We start from the raw sequence: 18,009 nt of genomic DNA on the forward strand, positions 1-18,009 counted from the left end.
TTCTTCCGTTGGGCTCGTTTCGCCAGAATCGTTTCGTCCGTCGTTCGGTGAATTAAGGCACGATGACACGAGACCATTACGACGACTCGTTCTAATTACATCGTACGGATATAATGTCTTTCGCAGTATCGACTTTATACGCTCTCTTTATACGCTAATTTCTACCCACGAAGAAAGAGCGAGTTTACGCGCTTCGACGGAATCGAAATTAACAAAAAATAAGAAAGATCATTATTAGTTCGTTGCTAGAACTTTACGTTACTCGATCGTTAAGTCTAGAAAGATTTCTTCTTTAAGCCAATAAACGTCGACTCTCATCGATCGAAAAGTAAAAAAGATATTTGCTTGAATTTAATGAGCTTATCGAGTTTAAAGCGTCGTCGCTTCGCGTTGCGTTCCCTGACAAAAAAAAAAGAAGTTTCGCCTCTGCCGTTGTCGTGGACTTCGTTCTCGTTGCTGTAACGTTCCTAAGCCTTATTATTTCCAGTTAGCGTGGCAACACTTTCGATGAGCGCATCGTTCAACGCCGATCGATCGGCCTGGCGCGGTCTTCCGAGCCGAGCCAACGTTAAGATAATTGACTCGTAAAGTCGAAGAAATGCCTTTCGAGATTGCCACTTTACTCTTCTCTTATCTCCTTACCCTCTCTCTCTCTCTCTCTCTCTCTCTCTCTCTCTCTATGCCTCTTTTACTATATAGCTTAGCGTCGTTTTTCCGAGTAGATTAGATCGCAAGACGCGGATCGATAAAAATTACTCCAAGAGTAAACGCGTTTGAATGCACGCGCGCAAAAAAAAATCTCACCTTCCAACCTCGAGTAACAATCGAAAGGATAATTGCACCAGGCGTGAACGCGTGTGCCGAGAAATCCGAGAGGATTTCGCAACGACGATGACGCGAATGTTTCTAGATTAAAGGCAAGGCGTCAAGAGAGAGATAGAGAGAGAGAGAGATATCGATCGATCTATTGATCCGATTAACTGCATCGGAAAAAGCGCATCTTCTTCTTCGAAGCGCTCTTCTAGATTAATTAGTCTCGTCCCTTATAAGGATACCCACTCGTCATAGGCGAGATCGATGAAAGATTCATGCGAATGCAAGTAGGTACCGTTTCTCGAGAAACGAGTGGAAAATCCGGAAAAAAAGAAGAGAGATAAGGGACAAGCGTAAACAGCCAGCCCCGAGGTCAAAGAGACGACTCGATGTTGATCGAACGGTCGCGACCTAGTTTTCAGGTTCGATTATATAGCCTCTTCCCCACCTTCGTCCTACCAGGAATCGGTATTATGGAATTTTCAACTCGTAAAAACACACGTGCGCGCGCACACGCGACCATGGAATGCGTTGTCCTCGACAACGCGACCAACTTCGATGCCTCGTTGAGATTATTCTCGCGCGCGGATATTTCCTTTCTTTCCGCAAAAAAGAAATGTTAACTTCGACTTAACATCGAGAATCGTGATTATCGAAAAGGAAAAAAAAAAGAGAGAAAGCTAGAGAGATAGAGAGAGAGAGAATATCAACTCGCGCGTTTTATCCGAGACAGGGCGAGACGAAACGCGAGATGAACGGATGCGTCAAAGTTCTTCATCGTGGAAGATATTCTCTCCCGGAGGGAAATTTTTTTGCACGAGAACGCTCCGATTCTTCTTAATAAGCGACGTTGACTTCGATCGAGTTTCCGTTCTATCGCTTCTAATAATTTTAATACGATTCAACGGCTACGATTATTCTACGTCTCGCGTAGGGTATCCGTGAAAGCCGAGTTTCGTCAAATCATCGATCCTTCCGCAAATAAACATGGTGCATAGTCTCGATCACTTTTTACGATAGTCCGAGTCGTAAAACTTTGCGAACGATATATTACATAGCTCCGAGGTATATTCTTTGAAAGAGCTAAGAAATCGATCGTGGTCTAAATTCGTCTCACCTTGGCGATATCGAGTTATCGGCAAATTTTTGACTTTAAGATATATCCAAGTCTAATTATTATCGTAAGTTATAAATTATCGGTGTTATGGAATCGACGAGTAACATTTGTTCGACGTTAAAAATATCTACGATTTTAGAAAAATTGGTGCGATCGGTCTCTTGCAGATTTTCGATGCAATAATCGAGCGTCCTTCGAAAGGATACTACGCTCGATCGAGGAACGATCTTTGGTATGGCTGGAGATAAGAGCGTGGACGTTCTTCTCCGCATCGACGAACGGAAGGCGCAGGCGCGCGCCTTCTCCCGTAAGGTGTAAACAACTTACGTAAGTCCGATACGATTATGCGATTGACTATCGTCGAATAAAGGCGAAGCGTACGAGACAACGACCGAAAAGTTGCTCGTTTCTAGCGAACACTCGCTTTTTTAAAAAAACAACGAGCGTGTTCGACGGGCGACGACAGAGCGATAAATAAGACGTAATTGCTACCGTTATTCGCTTCGTCTCGTTTACTATTGGACGTTATATTCGATGAGAAAGGATCCAATGAGACAGAATTTTGGGACATGACCGGAAATTATTCGCCGGCTCGGTCCTACGCGTATTTAAATTTAGCCGAATACGAGAGAAGAAGGAAACTTGCGATTCGTGTATGACACAGCTCGAGCCTGTGATCCGTAAGATCGTTCAGGGAGTAGATACGTTTAGGGTAGAACGAATGACGTCGTCTTTATCTCGAATGGTTCGTTCGATATGGTTTATCGAAAGGGGTAGATTGCGAGCAAGAAGTCTCACGGGAGAACGATCGCGTTCCCTCTTTCTCTTCCTCCTCTTCTCTCTTTTGCACTCCTCGGTTGTTTCCTACGTGAACGACTAAATAAACAGAGTGATATACGCGGGAGGGTGGAAGCCTTTCGAGAGACCGAGCCTGATACTAAATTTGGAACAAGGCTCATATCCAACGACGTACGTTCGCGCACGGGGTGCGACGAGAGTGTGCAAGCAGAGCGACCTAAATACGAAGGGAACGACGAGCGTGGACGATGCCGGGTCACTTCCATGAAGCGGCAGGACCGAAATAGTTCTTCTTTGTTCGCGTGATCGCCGCTTCTGCGAACGTTCTTCCATGTATCGCGAGAAAGTCAGCAGCTTCCTCTCGCTAACGATTCTCGCAGCGAGAATGAAAGAGCTGCAGCGGATATCTTTTCCGACGGTCCGTCGATTCTTTGTTCGAACGATTTATCGTCGTCGACCGCAACAAATCTGACTGACTAGCCAATCGTTTTTTTTTTCCTTTTTCTTTTCACGATTCGTTAGCTAATTTTTTTCTTTCGTTACACCGATATTCCGCAACGTTCATTAGCCGCCGTTGCGTCGTCGCAGTCACGACTCGTACGCGTATCGCTTCTATGAATTATTACGTCGTCACCAACGTCTCACGAGGTTGGTGATTTGCATGCGTTACGTTCGAACGCTGACCATCGAATAGCGATGGTTCGCGCGTCTTCGATCTAGCCCTTTCTCGCGTCCTTGACCGAGAGAAACAACTACGTCGTGGGACGAATGGGCGGAGAAAAAGTTGGAGAATGCGACCCATTGAAACACATCGTTATAATCGGATGCACATCTCCCAGCTCGCAGAACTGCAAGACGTTGCACGTAGAACACGCATGTATACGTGTACACACTAATACGCGCGCGCGTATGCAGGCTCTCGGACCTTGGACTCGTCGCAATTCGCTGCGAGAGGAACGCATTGTTTCCGAGACAGTGTCCCCTTCTTCCAACGTGCAGCTCGTAATCGTAAATCAAACGCCTATGCTAGCGCTCTTCTAGCGTAACCTGTTCGAGGTTGGGTAACGAAAGTTTCTGCGATTGAATCACTGTCACGTCTGCCGAGCACTTAACCCTGGAGCAATGACGCATGAATGAAAATCGCAAAGACTAGAACGTTTGAGCTTGCACTCTCCGCAATTTATATATCGATACGGATTTAGAACGACGATACTCTTATATCGCCGAGGGAATAATTGACGAGGCTGATGAAATTGACATCCAAGTCGACGTCCGAGTTACTCCGCAAGGTTTAAAGGAAAATTATAGCGAGTCCACGAGTTCGCACGAACGTTTTAATTATCTAAATGCAAATCCAAGAATCGTCGAGTCCGAGTACCAGATATCGACCTTTCCAACGAAATAGACCGTATTTATCGAGATGACTCACCGTAAAATACAACGGATTCGAGCCGAGTTTACCGTAGCGCTCGTGTAGCCAACACCGATAGCGAAACGAAATCGTGCTAGCAACGTAAACTCGATTGGATCGGAGAGTTCGAATCTCGGCTTTGCGAGGTAAGAAGCGCGCGCGTCCTACGCTATTCGCGAGCACCGAACCTACGCGAAAAGAGAACGGAGAAGGAACCTTCCGACGATTACGCCGACGACCAAGACGGCGACATTCGTGGTGGAACGTAGCTTTCTTCGACCGCTCGGTCACGTGTTCCAAGGTGAAATCGTGACGAACAGCCGGCGAACCCGTTTTCTCTACATACGTGCGCCTACGTGTTCGCGTTGTCTTTAACGTATGCGAAGAAACACGCGAATGACGAATCTTTGGCAAAACTTGAGCGAACGGGCCATGGTAACAATGAGGATGACAACGCATCCGGTTCTTTTTCTCGACGAGGGAGAGAGAACGAATCCACTCGTACGCTTCTTTCTTTCTTAAAAGATGCTACGAGCCTACGATCGATCGGACGTTCATTCGTTTCAACGGCGAAACACGATTCTGAAAGAAACGACGACGACATTAACTTTCGCGGACGAGTAATTAAAAATTATTTAATTAACCGGCCGTGTTACAATGAAATCCTACGTCCCGTAACGTTGTTATATTTTTATCCACGGATACATCGCAGGCATGCTGGAAACGATGGCTCGATCGTATCGGAGCGTCCTCGTCTCGACGAGGCTAAACGATCGCGAGTCAAAGCTCAACGAGCGCGCATCAATTTCGAATAAATTTGTCGCTAGGGAAACAAAGGAAGGACCATGAAAACTCGACGACTCGACTCTTCGCGCTAGATGTTATATCGCGTGGTATACGTACGTAGGAAGAAGAGCCGGTGCGTACCAGAATTGCACGGTCTGGCTCGTCCGCTCGTGCTACTCGCGGGCGGCGAAGAGCGTGGACACGCGCGAGCAACCACATTAGGCGTGTGCCGCGTTAGCACGTGGCTCGTTCCGTTCGCAGCTGAATTACGTAAGCTCGAGCCAGCTGAGGACAATGTCAAGGCTGAAAATCGCGCTGCCGTGCACCGTTTCCATCTCTTTCTCTCTTTCTTTCTCTCGCGCGCGCTCTTTCGTTTATACGTCCGTCTTCGACGATAAAGCGAGCGGGGATACGTTGAGCTTCGCCGTCGTTGGCACGGAGTCGTCGTCTCGATGGTCATCGTTCTTCGTTCCGATAACGCGAGAAATCCAAAGGACGTCGGTTAAACGATTTCGAGGATAGCGAGAACCCTTTCCGAACCCGTCAGGCACGCATTCGTGGCAAATTTTTTTTTTTTTACGATTCCTTTGAAAGACGTACGGGCAGACGTAAGGGCTATTACTTCTGGCTCGTGGCTCGTCGACGCGTTAAAGAGATTTCACTGCTAATAGTCTCGACGCAACGCTGATGCTATTACGCGATCTCAAAGACCGGACGTAGGCCGATTTTCGCAGGATTCTAGGTGTCGCCGTTGGCACGGAGTACCGTTAGATGTAATTGCGTAAACGCGGAGGCTTCCCATGTACGCCTACGTCGACGTGCCTGAAGATAACACGCGAAAGTAAGTAGCTCGGCTATAAGACGATTTCTAAGGTCTCCTCGATTCCGTCGAAAGCTCGAAAGCTACTTTTCGAGAGAAAAGGAAGATCTTGCTCTTTGATCCATCCGTCTTGCTCTTCTTACGACTTTGACCTCGAGGAAAGAAAAAACGAAACAAAAAACAAAACAAAAAGAAAAAGAAAGAAGAAAGAAAGGAAATGGCAAAAGAAAAGGAAGAGACAAAAATTTTTCGCTCGTTCGTCGTTAGAGAACACGTACTACCTGTGCGTACATGTGTTTAATATATCGTTATTTTGTTACATCAACGAGTTCAGGATACGTGCACGTGACAAACCTGTTTGCTCGCGTCAGGAAAGTCTCGAGTATAATTGTAACCTGATGTTCGCGTCACGAGAAATATGCGAATCGTATATCGTCGAACTACATATTATCGCAAAATTAAAAATTTATGTCGCTCGTCGAAAGCAAAACGTTCGTATCGAGGATAAACACGATTCTCTTTCCTTCCATCTCCGTCCAGCTCTTTCTCTTTTCTATTCCTTTAGCAGGCCTGCAGCTGTCGCGATCTTATCGGTGTTATTTTTAATGACATCACTCCTCCACGATCGAAGACCGAGAGAACGTATCCTTGAGCTCGGCCGAACGAGCGTACGAGTAAAGAGAGCGTTCTTGTTTTCTTCCATGGTGCCACGGTGTCTGCTAGGAACGTTCTTATCTATCGGTGATTAGCGTTCGCAAAAAAGAAAATCCGCCATCCGACGTAACTCTTTGATCTTACGAGTCCACCGAGAAACGATCGACGCTTGCTCGCGAGGAATCTCGAAGGTCGAATCGATATCGCTGAGAAGCGAAATCCGAGATCGAGTTGGTCGGACTTCTTAATGCGTTCCATTGTTAAATCGATCTTATATAATTCCGTACTTATCCAATATTTTTCGTAACATCGTCGCCGGCTGAAGTATCTACGACTAACCGATCCTCCTGCTCCTTTATCGACGCTAAGAAACGTTTCGGAAGAAGTTTGCGAAAGACCGGTGACTCTTGCAAATTAAGGCAAGCGCATTAAGTGCGACGATAAAAGACAAGAATCTATGTTTGCACGCGCTTTGCGCGTATGTATTTTCCTTTAACATCTTTTCCATCGCATATTTGTAAGAGGAACAAAGCGTGCTCTTGTTTACGCTCGAGTAAATATCCACCTGCGAGAGAGGAGATTGTTATTTCGAACGGTGGATATTTCCGTCGTAAAGCGTGCGCTACTCCGAACCGAAGGAGACTATTTTCGTTAGGAAAAAATTTATCGTTATGGGCGCGACGAAAGTGTATCTATCTCGAAATAATGCAGGTAGATTCGAAGAGGCGAATAGACGATATCACGAACGTGCCTTCTCGCCTTTCCCCTCCTTCTTATCGTTCTTCGTTCCTCGAAGAATGCAGTAACCGACGACACGGAACGATTCTTAACAGTTGCGTTCGATAAACGAAGCGATAAGAATTGCAATCCGGACTACGAAAGTCGGTTCCTCTTTGCGAGCGCGTGCTCGTCTCTGCTCGCAGTTACGTAAATTCAATCTCCGGCTTTCCGCGCGTGCGCGAGAAAGCCAGAAGGGGAGTATGTGTGCGTGTAAGAGATAGGCGAACAAACAAGTCGATTTTACGAGATTACGCGAAAGGAATTTGTCTTCTTTTTACGCCGAAAGCAAAATTCGTGTACGATCCGACGTACGTACTTACGTTACGAGGTTCTTCTTGTGGACTGAATTTCACGAGTTGGTACCGAGCGAACGATTTGTACGAACGACCGTAAGAAATAACTCTAAACAAAGGTTGTAAATAAAGTAAGGTAAACTTATTTGTACGAGGACGCGAGCAGAGAAAAAAAAAAGCATTGTACGATTCTACGTAGTACTATACGCGTAGATGTAAATGCGAGATAAGTTGATACGAACGCGAGTGTATTTACGCACGAAAACCGAACGATCGTAATCGATTCTCGAAGACTCGCAGCTCGCTTCCGCGTTTCGCGGCGTTCGAGGCGCGAGAAAATGGAGGAATTCGTCCTACAGCGATATCGCAATCGTCGAAAGCGTCGAAGAAAATGGTCGACACTTTGTTCGTCGATGCGTACGCGTGTGGTATAATCTCTATGTACGTATTTATGCACGTCGACGGGTTTGCGAGTACGTAGGAAATACGCGGCCGCTAGCCGAGAGTTACGTAAACTCGATACTTGGAGCGCGCGAAGAAGCGAGCAGCTCGGCCAGCTGACTGACTCGTTCTTCTCTTTGCCTCGAGGCCACTTTCCAGACGAGTCTGAGGAAGGTAACCGATTCTTGGTTGGCGATACGTCGATGATATAATCGATTTCGCGTACGTACTTACCGATCGCAATGATCTAATTAACACCCGAGTCCTTCCCGTTCGCGCTATGAAAAAGGAAAAAAAGAGGAGAGGAGGAGGAGGAGGAGGAGGAGATAGGACGGAAGGAACGTCGAGGTACGACTTTGGAAAAAACGCCTAATACCCGAGGCTGTCCCAAAGGAGTTTCAGCGAAAGATCCAATCCCGTCGGTCGACCCTGAAACTTTCTCTTCTCTTATCGAAAGACTCTAAAGTAGTCGCAAGACGGTCGCTCGAAAAGAAAACTCTTGAGAGAATTCGAGAGGATCGGTTTATCGAGAGTAGGTACCTACTCGTTCGATTCTCTCGCGGGTCGATCATCCCGGACGAAAATAAACGAACACCTAGAATCTTTGCCAACTGTACCCTCGAGAGATTAAGGCCGTTGTCTCCTACACGAGAAACATTCCAACAGCTGTAATTCGGCTAGTCGAGTGGACGAAGAGGAGCAACGCGTCGATGAGAGGCACGACGCCCCTTTGGAATCTCGATTCGTGGAAATACACCGGACGTCGCGGCGTCACCGTCGAATTCGACCCGCGATGATCCTACGCACACGCGTAGACTTTTACGCGCGCATTGGGCGCGAAACGCACGCCCGGAGTCACCGATATCGCGGACCAGTTGGCGCAAGGCCGCTAGAATAAATCGCCCAACGAATAGACGTAGCAGCGATTTCCTTTGTACGCGGACTTTGTCATAAAAAACGGACGATGGTAATTTACTCGAATGCATCGCAACTCGCGAAACTCGATCTAATTGACCGTCGTCGAGCGAGCTTTTCCTCGCGTGCGATGTAGAAACGCATGGATTCGTAGATGCGATTAACGAGAACGAAAAAGAGGGAGGAACGTATCGGAAAAACTATCTATCGCAGCGTCTGCCTAATTAGCACGAATTAGTCGCGGTAAACACGGAGATTTCGATCTAACGAGGGAGTATCGTGAAGTTTTCGACGGACGACGAGGAAAATCGGTCCTTATGTAAAACCGTTTCTCTCTTTCGTTTCTCACGCGATCCTACCAAAAAATCTATTAGAAACGATCGACGCGTGCATTCGCAAACCTTTTCGAACAATGTCGCGAGTCACGCAACGTAGCTGGAAAATTCCACTTGCAACCATGTTTCAAAACTGATTCGCTCGGAGTTACGAAACATGTCGTTTGCTGCAATAACGACTGAAAGATTATACTCGTTGCGAACGATCGGCCAATTCGGAAGTTTTCTTCGTCGTTCTAGGAATTCTCTTAGAACGAGAAAAGTACTTTGAACGTAGCAAAGAAGAAAATTATCATCGTCTGGCTAGGATATATCGGGGTATAAGAGTAATCGCACGTATTTTACAGAAAATAAAAAAAGAAAAGAATAAACGAGAGTAAAGAGAAAGAAGAAGGAAGCTAACGCGCGCTCGAAACAATACGTGATTTATACGTGAAAGAAACGCAAACAATAGGAAAATATTTTCTCGCGAGTTACAACGAGGGTATCGATTGCGGTAGGTCGAAGCCGACGAGTTCGTGATTATGCGCTAAAAAACAAGATCGTATAATTGGACGCGTTAACGTCGTACGAGCGTCTTTCCCCCTCTCCCTCTCCCTCTCTCTCTCTCTCTCTCTCTCCGTGTTTACAATTATCTTTCTACTTCCGAAGGTACGCTTGCGACGAAAGATATCGGCTAATGCCGCTCGGGCTATCTTTGGCCTCGTTATCGAACACTCTTAATATAGTCGCTATCATTTATTATAAAGTGGAACAGGTCCAAGCAAGGTGTTCATAAAAATATTAAGTCGTGTCCGAGGGAAAACGCTCGGAAGAAGCAAAACAAATTTGATAAACGCGATCGATTAGAAATCGACCGATAAGAAAATATTTCTTACAGATCGTCTATCGCGTGTAACTTACGGGAAAAGCTCGGCAGCGGAGCCGATCCCATGTACGAGGCGTTTTTAATCGAGAACGAAACGAACGTTGGATACGAGTAACGTCGATTGCGTTGGACGCTTTTCCCTGTATATGGATACGAACACAGACTCCGGTTTAATGGCGCAGAGGCACACGGCATCGTTGGTTTCGATCGTTGGTACGCTTACTTTCTCCAAGGCGACGGCGATAAGAAATACGAATGCGTTCGTCCATCGAGCAGCATCGTGCGAGTTGCCCTAGGACGTTTTCCATCGCACGCCGAGGTAGCTGAAATATCAAAGATACTCGATCGCGAGAAGCGCGTGCTCTCTCGAGATCCGCGCCAATTTCCGGTCATTGGACAAGAAGCACGAATCCCTCGGTGTTACGCGTATAGGCGCTATACGATATTAGAAAGTGATCGGGTCTTTTCCGGACGCGAGTTAACTCGTTGGCTGGCCCGGGAGCGCAGCCGGGCGTGCCGAGCCGAGCCGAGCCGATCGATAATCCCGCAAGGAAGAGGATGGGGCTAGGAGCGTGAGCGTGCATACTATCTTTGTGGTCGTTAGCTGGAACGCCCGAAGAGAGTCGAGGGTGGACCGTTAATAGCGGCTTTAAACGCGTCGATGAATAAACATTTATACGAGAATGTTCGCGTTACGCCGATTATTCTTCCCATTCGATCGTTCTCACGTAGGGTCGCCTCTTGAAATTTATCGAATTAAACGATAAAACGACGAAAATGGCGGAGAAAGTAGGACCAACCGTTTCCTAGCGGAAAAACGTCGCTTGGCAGACGTTGACGTTCGAGACGGCCCGAAGATTTTGTTTATCGAAGGTCGAACGGTATCGCGTGTTACGAGTCGACGGAGGATCCCTTGTAAAAAAGAAATCGGTAGAGACGGAGCTAAAGAAGCGTACTTGTTTTCGAGAGAGAGAGAGAGAGACGAAAAGAGCGTCGAGTTGGCATACCTCCAGATCGTTGTTTCTCTCCGCGCACGACGGAGAGAAAGGGAAGGAGAAGTTTGTCCATGATCCGGAAGCAGAGGCGGACGAAGAAAATCGATCGGAATAATGGAAAGAGATTGAGCGGGAGGGAAAGGAGTAGCACTCGCGAAGCTACGAACAGTCGTTTCCACGAGGGTACTCTGGGTCGATGTTCGAGGTCACGAATGAGAAGGAAGGATGGATGGACGGATGGATGAACGAATGGATGGATGGGTCGATCGGAGGAAACCCTAGCATCGTCGTTTCCCGTTAACCGCGTGCTTATAAATCTTTGAGAGACGGCGTGTTAGACCGAGATAAGGAGAGGAAGTGACTGAATTATGACGAGAGATGGAATATCGACGGTGGAAAGGTTTCCAGGTTCGATCTGACGCACGATTCTAACCTAATTTTTCCGAATCGATATCGCAATGGGGAAACTGAAATTTCACTCGCTCGGAGAGAAGATCGATGTCGTTTAGACGGTCGCTTCTATCAATTTACCGTTTGTTTGTCGGCTGATAACGACTGGCGTTAACGACTAGGCGGTTACGTAAGACACTATTGTCGGATAGAATTTATAGAGAGATAATTAGAGAAAAATCGAAGGATAAGGAGAAACGAAAGGAAAAGTTTAGGACGGTGGGAAAAGTCGAGACGACGTTCTCTTCGAGCGTTTGCGAGCAGTGCGAAAGTCGAGACGAGCAATGGCGCGGAATCGGATACGAAATCGCTCGATCGATCCCTCTTCCCGACGATGGGGCAATGGAGCGCGGAAGAAGCGACGGATGGTGTGCGAGAGAGACGGAGAGCGAGCGAGCGGGAGGGGGAGAGAGAGAGAGAGAGAGGGACCAGGAGACGAAGAAATAGAGAAAAAGAGAAAAGGAGAGAAGGAGAGAGCGGGGCCTTCTTTTATAAACGCAGGCACTCGACGCGCGAGGAATGTGCTTGGCTGGCTCGAATAGGTGTGTAGGTACTACGAAGGCCGCCGCGGCGCTTCGCTCGGCACGATCGTGAAAGTGCATCGTCACAAGGTGCCGGTGCATAATGGCCGTGCAGCTTATTCCACTGTGAGCGCGCATCGATGACTACTGCCGACCGCGAAAAATACCTTTATCCTACGTGCCACCCGCACGTTTCGATACCTTCCGGACCGATGACGCGACGAACGTCGACAATTTTCTATTCGCTAAGAAACGATAACGAGCGTCCGACTTGCGCAATTATTGTCAAGGATTTTGCTTTAAGACTTTCATGGTAATAAACTTGTCAAACACGAGATATTTAATACGGGGGAAATATACGAAACACGTTGAAAAGGAGCGTTTTATTTTTTGGTACCTCCTTCGAAAGAGATCGAACTTTTTATTTGCACTATCGAGATTACTAAAAAGATTCTTGTATCGCGAGGCAATATATTTAGAAACACGAAACGTTGCGAGACCACTCGCGTATCGAGCAGAAATATCATTCGATAGTCGTGAAACCGCTTCTACGCGAGCTATTAAAAGCGTAAACATTCATACGTCCGACCTAACTGAAACTCGTGCAAAGAGCCCGATGGCCTTTAAAAGCGGTTTTCCTGATCGAATGGTATCAACCGTGATTGTTTACGTAGAAATATTTGCCTTGGAAGATATTAATCGGATCGGTAAGTTAGATCGATAATCTAATCTCTCGTTTCGGTGCTCATTCATGAAATAGTTTTCATTACACGATTACGCGAGACATCGTCGAATCGTTCCTTAGAAACGTACGATATCCTTCGTCGCCTATCGTCGATGTTTCCGTCATCCACTGACGCGTTTTCTTTCGCTACGTGCGTCGCAGTTGCTGACGTTTCTTCTAAAAATTTATTTAGGTCAACGTCCATTCACGATTCTCTCTCGGCTGCATCAAGGCCGAATCTATCTGCGAACACTCGTTCTTTCTCTCCTTCGCGTAAGCGAGAAGGAGAGAAAGATTTCGAGGTTTTGATCGTTTGCCTCTTTGGAATCTGGAGTCAGCTCAAAAGCCGATCGCGTTTCGTTCCGTGGAATTCTCGCACGTTGGTGTCGTGAGATAAGGCCGTTCGGCCGTGATCTTTGAGCGACGGAACGCGATCTTGCACGCGAGGAGGCGAAGGGAAAGGGAAGAAAAAAAGAGACGGCTCGAGGGGAAAGAAGGCGCGGCTGTTGAACGTAGGTAAGTACTTACGTCCGAAGAAAAGAGGACGTCGTTTGGACGACGTCGGGTCGGCGGACATGGATTATTCTCTTTGCGGACGGCAACAAAGAGGAGCGAGCGAGTTGGCTCCTTGTTCGGCCACCCGCCGTTTCCAGGAAGAACGACGGCGCGTATCTTCCATTGAGCCTCTTAAGACCTATTCCCAACGCGGATCTATCGAAACGTGACGTAAGAGATGAGAGAGAGAGAGAGAGAAGGTGCCACCGACATTTCTCGATTGATCCCTTCAAGCGAGTTCAATTCGAATTAGACGCTAGGAAATGGCGAAATACGCAGCCAACTTGGCTTTTACGCATTTCCCGCGAAAAAACAAAGACGAAGAAACGAGAGGCTCGGCTCGCTGAATCAGCTTTTCTCTTTGGAAAATACACACGTACGTGCGTCTCTTTTCGAGTTCGTCTTTCCTACCGTATCAACAAGGAGTTTCATCCGAGTCCGCAGTTTCGTTGCGATAAACGACTCTCTTCCGTCGTAAAAGAACTACTCCGATTCCGCTGATCTACTCCGAGTCGTTTTACGTACGTACGTATTTAATTCAATAAATAATTCTTATCCAGTCTAAATATTTGATCGAGTTAAACCGATAACACACAAGACGATGTCGTGCGAAAGGAGGGGCCACGCGTATCGCGTTTAACGAATCTTCCGTCTCTCCCCTCGTCGATTCAAAGTCGACGAGATTGGCCGGAAGCGGGAAAGCTTGCTCGGTGCTTTATCCGTATGTGTATGTAGCTGTACGTGCGACACGACGACGTACGACCCAAGACAAGACGGACGGTTTTGGGTCACGGACTTTTCGGACTAACGAGCAAATATTTTCGCGCGCGTGTCGGTGCTTTTCACCAAGGAAAGGAGTCGCTCGGTCGGTCGCGCGTTATCGACGATCTTCGACGACGGGTGGATCGAACCGTCCCGACGGGCGAAAACGATGGATACCATGGTAACGCCGGCTCTCCCGTTCTCTCTCTCTCTCTCTCTCTCTCCCCTCCGCCACTCCCCCTCTCTCTCTTTCTCTCTTTCCCTCTTTCGTTCTCGTTTCACTGCCCTCAGCACGATGTCGGCACAAAGCCTGCGACAAAGAAGAGAGAGAAAGAGAGACAAACTTTACGGGGCAAAGTCCTGTCGCTGTAAAAATGAATTTAATTCCAACGCGATTTATACCTATAAGGATGCAAGTTTTTAATTTTATTAAAACGACACCAAACTATAAGTAGAGTATTAAAAATTACGCAATGTAAATATTACAAAGTGGATCGTAAAAAAAAAATTAAGCACAAGTAACTAAAGGAAAGTAGAAATTCGTGTGGTCTTATTTTACAAGAGTAAAAGAACGGAAAAAGAGAGAGAGGGAGGGAGAGAGAGAGAGAGAGAGAGAGAGAGTAGCCGGAAGCATAAAATCTAGCTTAGATCGAGCAAGGATAGAAATAGAAAGTGTAATCGGGACTGGAGCACGGTAAGCGAGCGTTCTCACGATTGCCTTTCCTTTTTTTTCTTTTCTTCTACCTCGGGAAAAAGAAAGAAAAAGGAAACTTTAACCCTTCGATAATAATTCGCGAAACGTCCTCGCGAGAAAGTTTGACTCGCATGATTCATCGCTCGTATGTCCGGTTACGTGCATATTTTTAACCCACTTAGTTGGTTAGGATTTAAATAAAATGTTAAAAAGAAGAAGTCGAGAGAAAAATTGTTGAAGGAGTGGCAAATTTGATATGCGTCGTCTCTCTCTCTCTCTCTCTCTCTCTCTCTCTCTCTCTCTCTCTCTCTCTCACTCAATATGCAGGCGCACTCGATTCCGCTGCAGGTTAATCGCATTACTTTTGCTCGAGTTTTTCTACTTTCTATGTCTTTTTCATTTGCGCGACTGGTTTCATAGTCCACTTAGAATATTTCGATACATCTATAATAGCTCGTATCTTTAATATATTATGGTAATGAATTCGCTTGAAAATATTAATCAAAGTAGGTGATATTTTTAAATAAAAGACGAGAGAACGGGAAGCATTAGCAAAAAAGGTAATAAATATTTTCGAACGACGCGAGTCACGCGCGACGAGTCGACGGCGTAAAATCAGCTGTCGACGTCGAAAGTCAATCGACTCTCGAACGTTGCTGCTGCCGCTGCTGTTTCTCGTCTGACGTTTAACAAGAATTTACATAGACACTTTAGAACCTGTTCGGCCGTGCAGAACTGCAAGCCGTGATTTAAATAAGCACGCCGTGTTGTCAATACCCTCACGTTCGTCTCTCGTTATATCGCTCTCCGCTACTTGGTTGGGAATAATCGATATCTAGAAGAAGGGCGGTCGAATTCGGGGGTGGAGGAGAACAAAAGCAAATAAAACGGAACTGGCGTGTACGTACGTCGTGGCTCGTTCGAACGTATCCGAGCCAAAGCACACCGTCCGAATTTTCGCAATCGGCCAAATTCAATTGTCGAACGTTCCAAAAAATGAAGAGAGAAAAAGAGATACTCGCGTAGAATCAAGTTAACGAAGGACACTCGAGGCGAATGAAAAATTATAAAGCTAAGTTTACGGAAGGTCGCAAGACGAATTTAGTTTTGAGAATGCTGCTTGTATCCGATTGGAGCTCTCGTAGGGTCAAGGTCTCGCATATTACGATCGTTTCGTTCGAAGGATACCAAATCTTAGAGAAAATTTATTTTGGTCTCTTTAGAATTGGGTCGACCGTGACGAGTTTTATTTCGATTTCGTACGTACCGCCACCTGTTCGTCGTCGGTCAACGACTGATTACGAATTGTTAAACCAGTTTTACAGAAGTTGTTTGGATGCATCGAAGGAAGGCGTATAGAGATATGCGTGTTTAGAGAGTGCGCTCGGGGAACAAGATAAAACAGAGTATACCGCTGGGAGATGAGTAGCTCGCGCGAGAGGAGGTCGGGACCAAAAGAGCGAGCGAGAGAGAGAGAGAGAGAGAGAGAGAGAGAGAGAGAGAAATACCCAGTCACCCCTGGCTTTGGGTCGATACCTCGACCTTGAGACGCGTCGCCGCCTCGGTACGCTCGAGCAACCTCTGCTTCTCGTAAAGGAGATTCAGCCTGAACGCATGTTACGGCACAATGTAAAAAAGCTATGTGGGACGCTTTCGATATTAAAATCTTACATTCGCGAATACTTGGTATCTCTTGCAACTAGGGGTCGCTCTATTTATCGCAATAACGGAACGATTAACGCGTGCGTTCGCGTCGATCGAAAAAAATAATAAAACTGTAAAAGAGCGAGAATAAAAAGGATCTCGTGTATAATGGACGAAGAAAAAAAAAGAAGAAAAAAGCGGTGTCGTCCCTTTCCATGGTATCCCAATGCCTGCTGCCAAAGAAAAGAACGCATAGCTATATAGATTCGTACGGATAAAGCCTACTCTCGAAGATAACTAAGCTTTACAAAGCGAAGACGGAATAAGAAGAATAGAGATCTTGAAAGTTGCGTTGAAAGACGACGATTCACGGTCTCGTATTTATCATTAGAGATCCTTTCTTCGTGCGGTATAAAGAGGAGAGACAGCTTTCTAGGCGTATAATCGATATGGAAAAGACGCGTAACGCTACGTTCGAACGGTTATCGAGTTCTTCCTGCGAGAAACGTCGTTCGCTCCGTCGCTCGTAAACTCCCGTCGATGATAAAGAAAGCGAAGCAAAAAAGGCATACGTCCCACAGCTCTGTTTGCGAAACAAACATTGCCTACCATTTTGATTAAATGAAACGTTAAAAGGACAATAAGAATCCTGTAGATCGCTATCGATTTAATATATCGTAGTGCCCTCGTCGAATACGCTCGTACGACGATCGAATACCAGGAAGTTGACGCTCACATCGTTGACTCGTACACATCGAATTATTTTTATCGAGTTTAATCTCCCGTTCTATTTCGAGAAATTTTTACCGCGCAAACAACGCGTGCGATCTTTCTCTTAGCAGCGTCATCTATTTATGGATCAGACGGTCGAATAATGCCGACTTCTACTAGCCTCTCCAATTTGCTCCCTTCGGCCATTTTGAGCGGACTATGACGTCAGCGTTCAGAAGCGGAAGAAGAATGGAGCAGTCTCGGATCGTCACAAATTCGGGAATAAATACCGTCCCGTCCTGGGACGGGCTTACGCCCACGCTCCGGGGCTACGCTGCTTTTAAAAGAAACGACGCCGAGCTCGTTTCCAGTTTCGTACATATCCGAATTTGTAGGACGACGAATTTGTGGGAAAAGATCGAGGTCTTTCCAAGATCCAGAGATAAAAGCCATCCGCGCGAGGAGCGCACCGATGGTAACTAACTTTTAACATCCTCGATAATGGATGTTAACGTCGTTTATATACCGAAACGACCGTCTTTGCTTAGATAGAGAAGAAGCGTCGTCCGCGACTCCTCTATAGGAGTCTCCTATGAGAGGACCGACGATAAGCGGAGTAGCCGCTTGGAGTAGTAACATGGCTATGTAACAGGTGCGCTCGAGTGTGTATACAGAAAAGAAACAAAGTAAGAAGAGTATAGAGAGACGGAAAGAGGAATATACGTATAGTCTTGTGTCGCTTCCGGTGTGCTCACGTGTGCGTAAAGGCGTTACGTAATGGCCGAGCGTGACGAACCGTGCGTGGCGGATCCGTCCGACCTACGGACGTAATGAAAATTCACGTTCGGCTTTCTTCGGGCGTGTCGACGATACTAAATCGTCGTGCCCCGACGTCGAGGCTCGCATTTTGATCCTTATCGTC

At 46.6% G+C, this 18,009-nt stretch overlaps 1 protein-coding gene across 11 annotated transcripts in view; it reads right to left on the reverse strand.

Moving 5' to 3' along the window:
• The window catches only part of LOC122636054, a 37,221-nt gene that overhangs the window by 9,391 nt on the left and 9,821 nt on the right, over positions 1-18,009 (reverse strand). Inside the window, exon 1 of one of the 11 annotated variants that reach the window (XM_043826893.1) lies at positions 5,067-5,485. The exons of 9 other annotated variants lie outside the window; for them this stretch is intronic. In XM_043826893.1, coding sequence (XP_043682828.1) covers positions 5,067-5,385 — 319 coding nt within the window. In that variant the 5' untranslated portion in view covers positions 5,386-5,485. Of the gene's footprint in view, positions 1-5,042; positions 5,486-18,009 lie in introns of those variants that run through there. One more of the 11 variants, XM_043826892.1, reaches the window with a different exon arrangement.

This window comes from Vespula pensylvanica, chromosome 20 (genome assembly GCF_014466175.1).
Source record: "Vespula pensylvanica isolate Volc-1 chromosome 20, ASM1446617v1, whole genome shotgun sequence".
NCBI lineage: Eukaryota > Metazoa > Arthropoda > Insecta > Hymenoptera > Vespidae > Vespula > Vespula pensylvanica.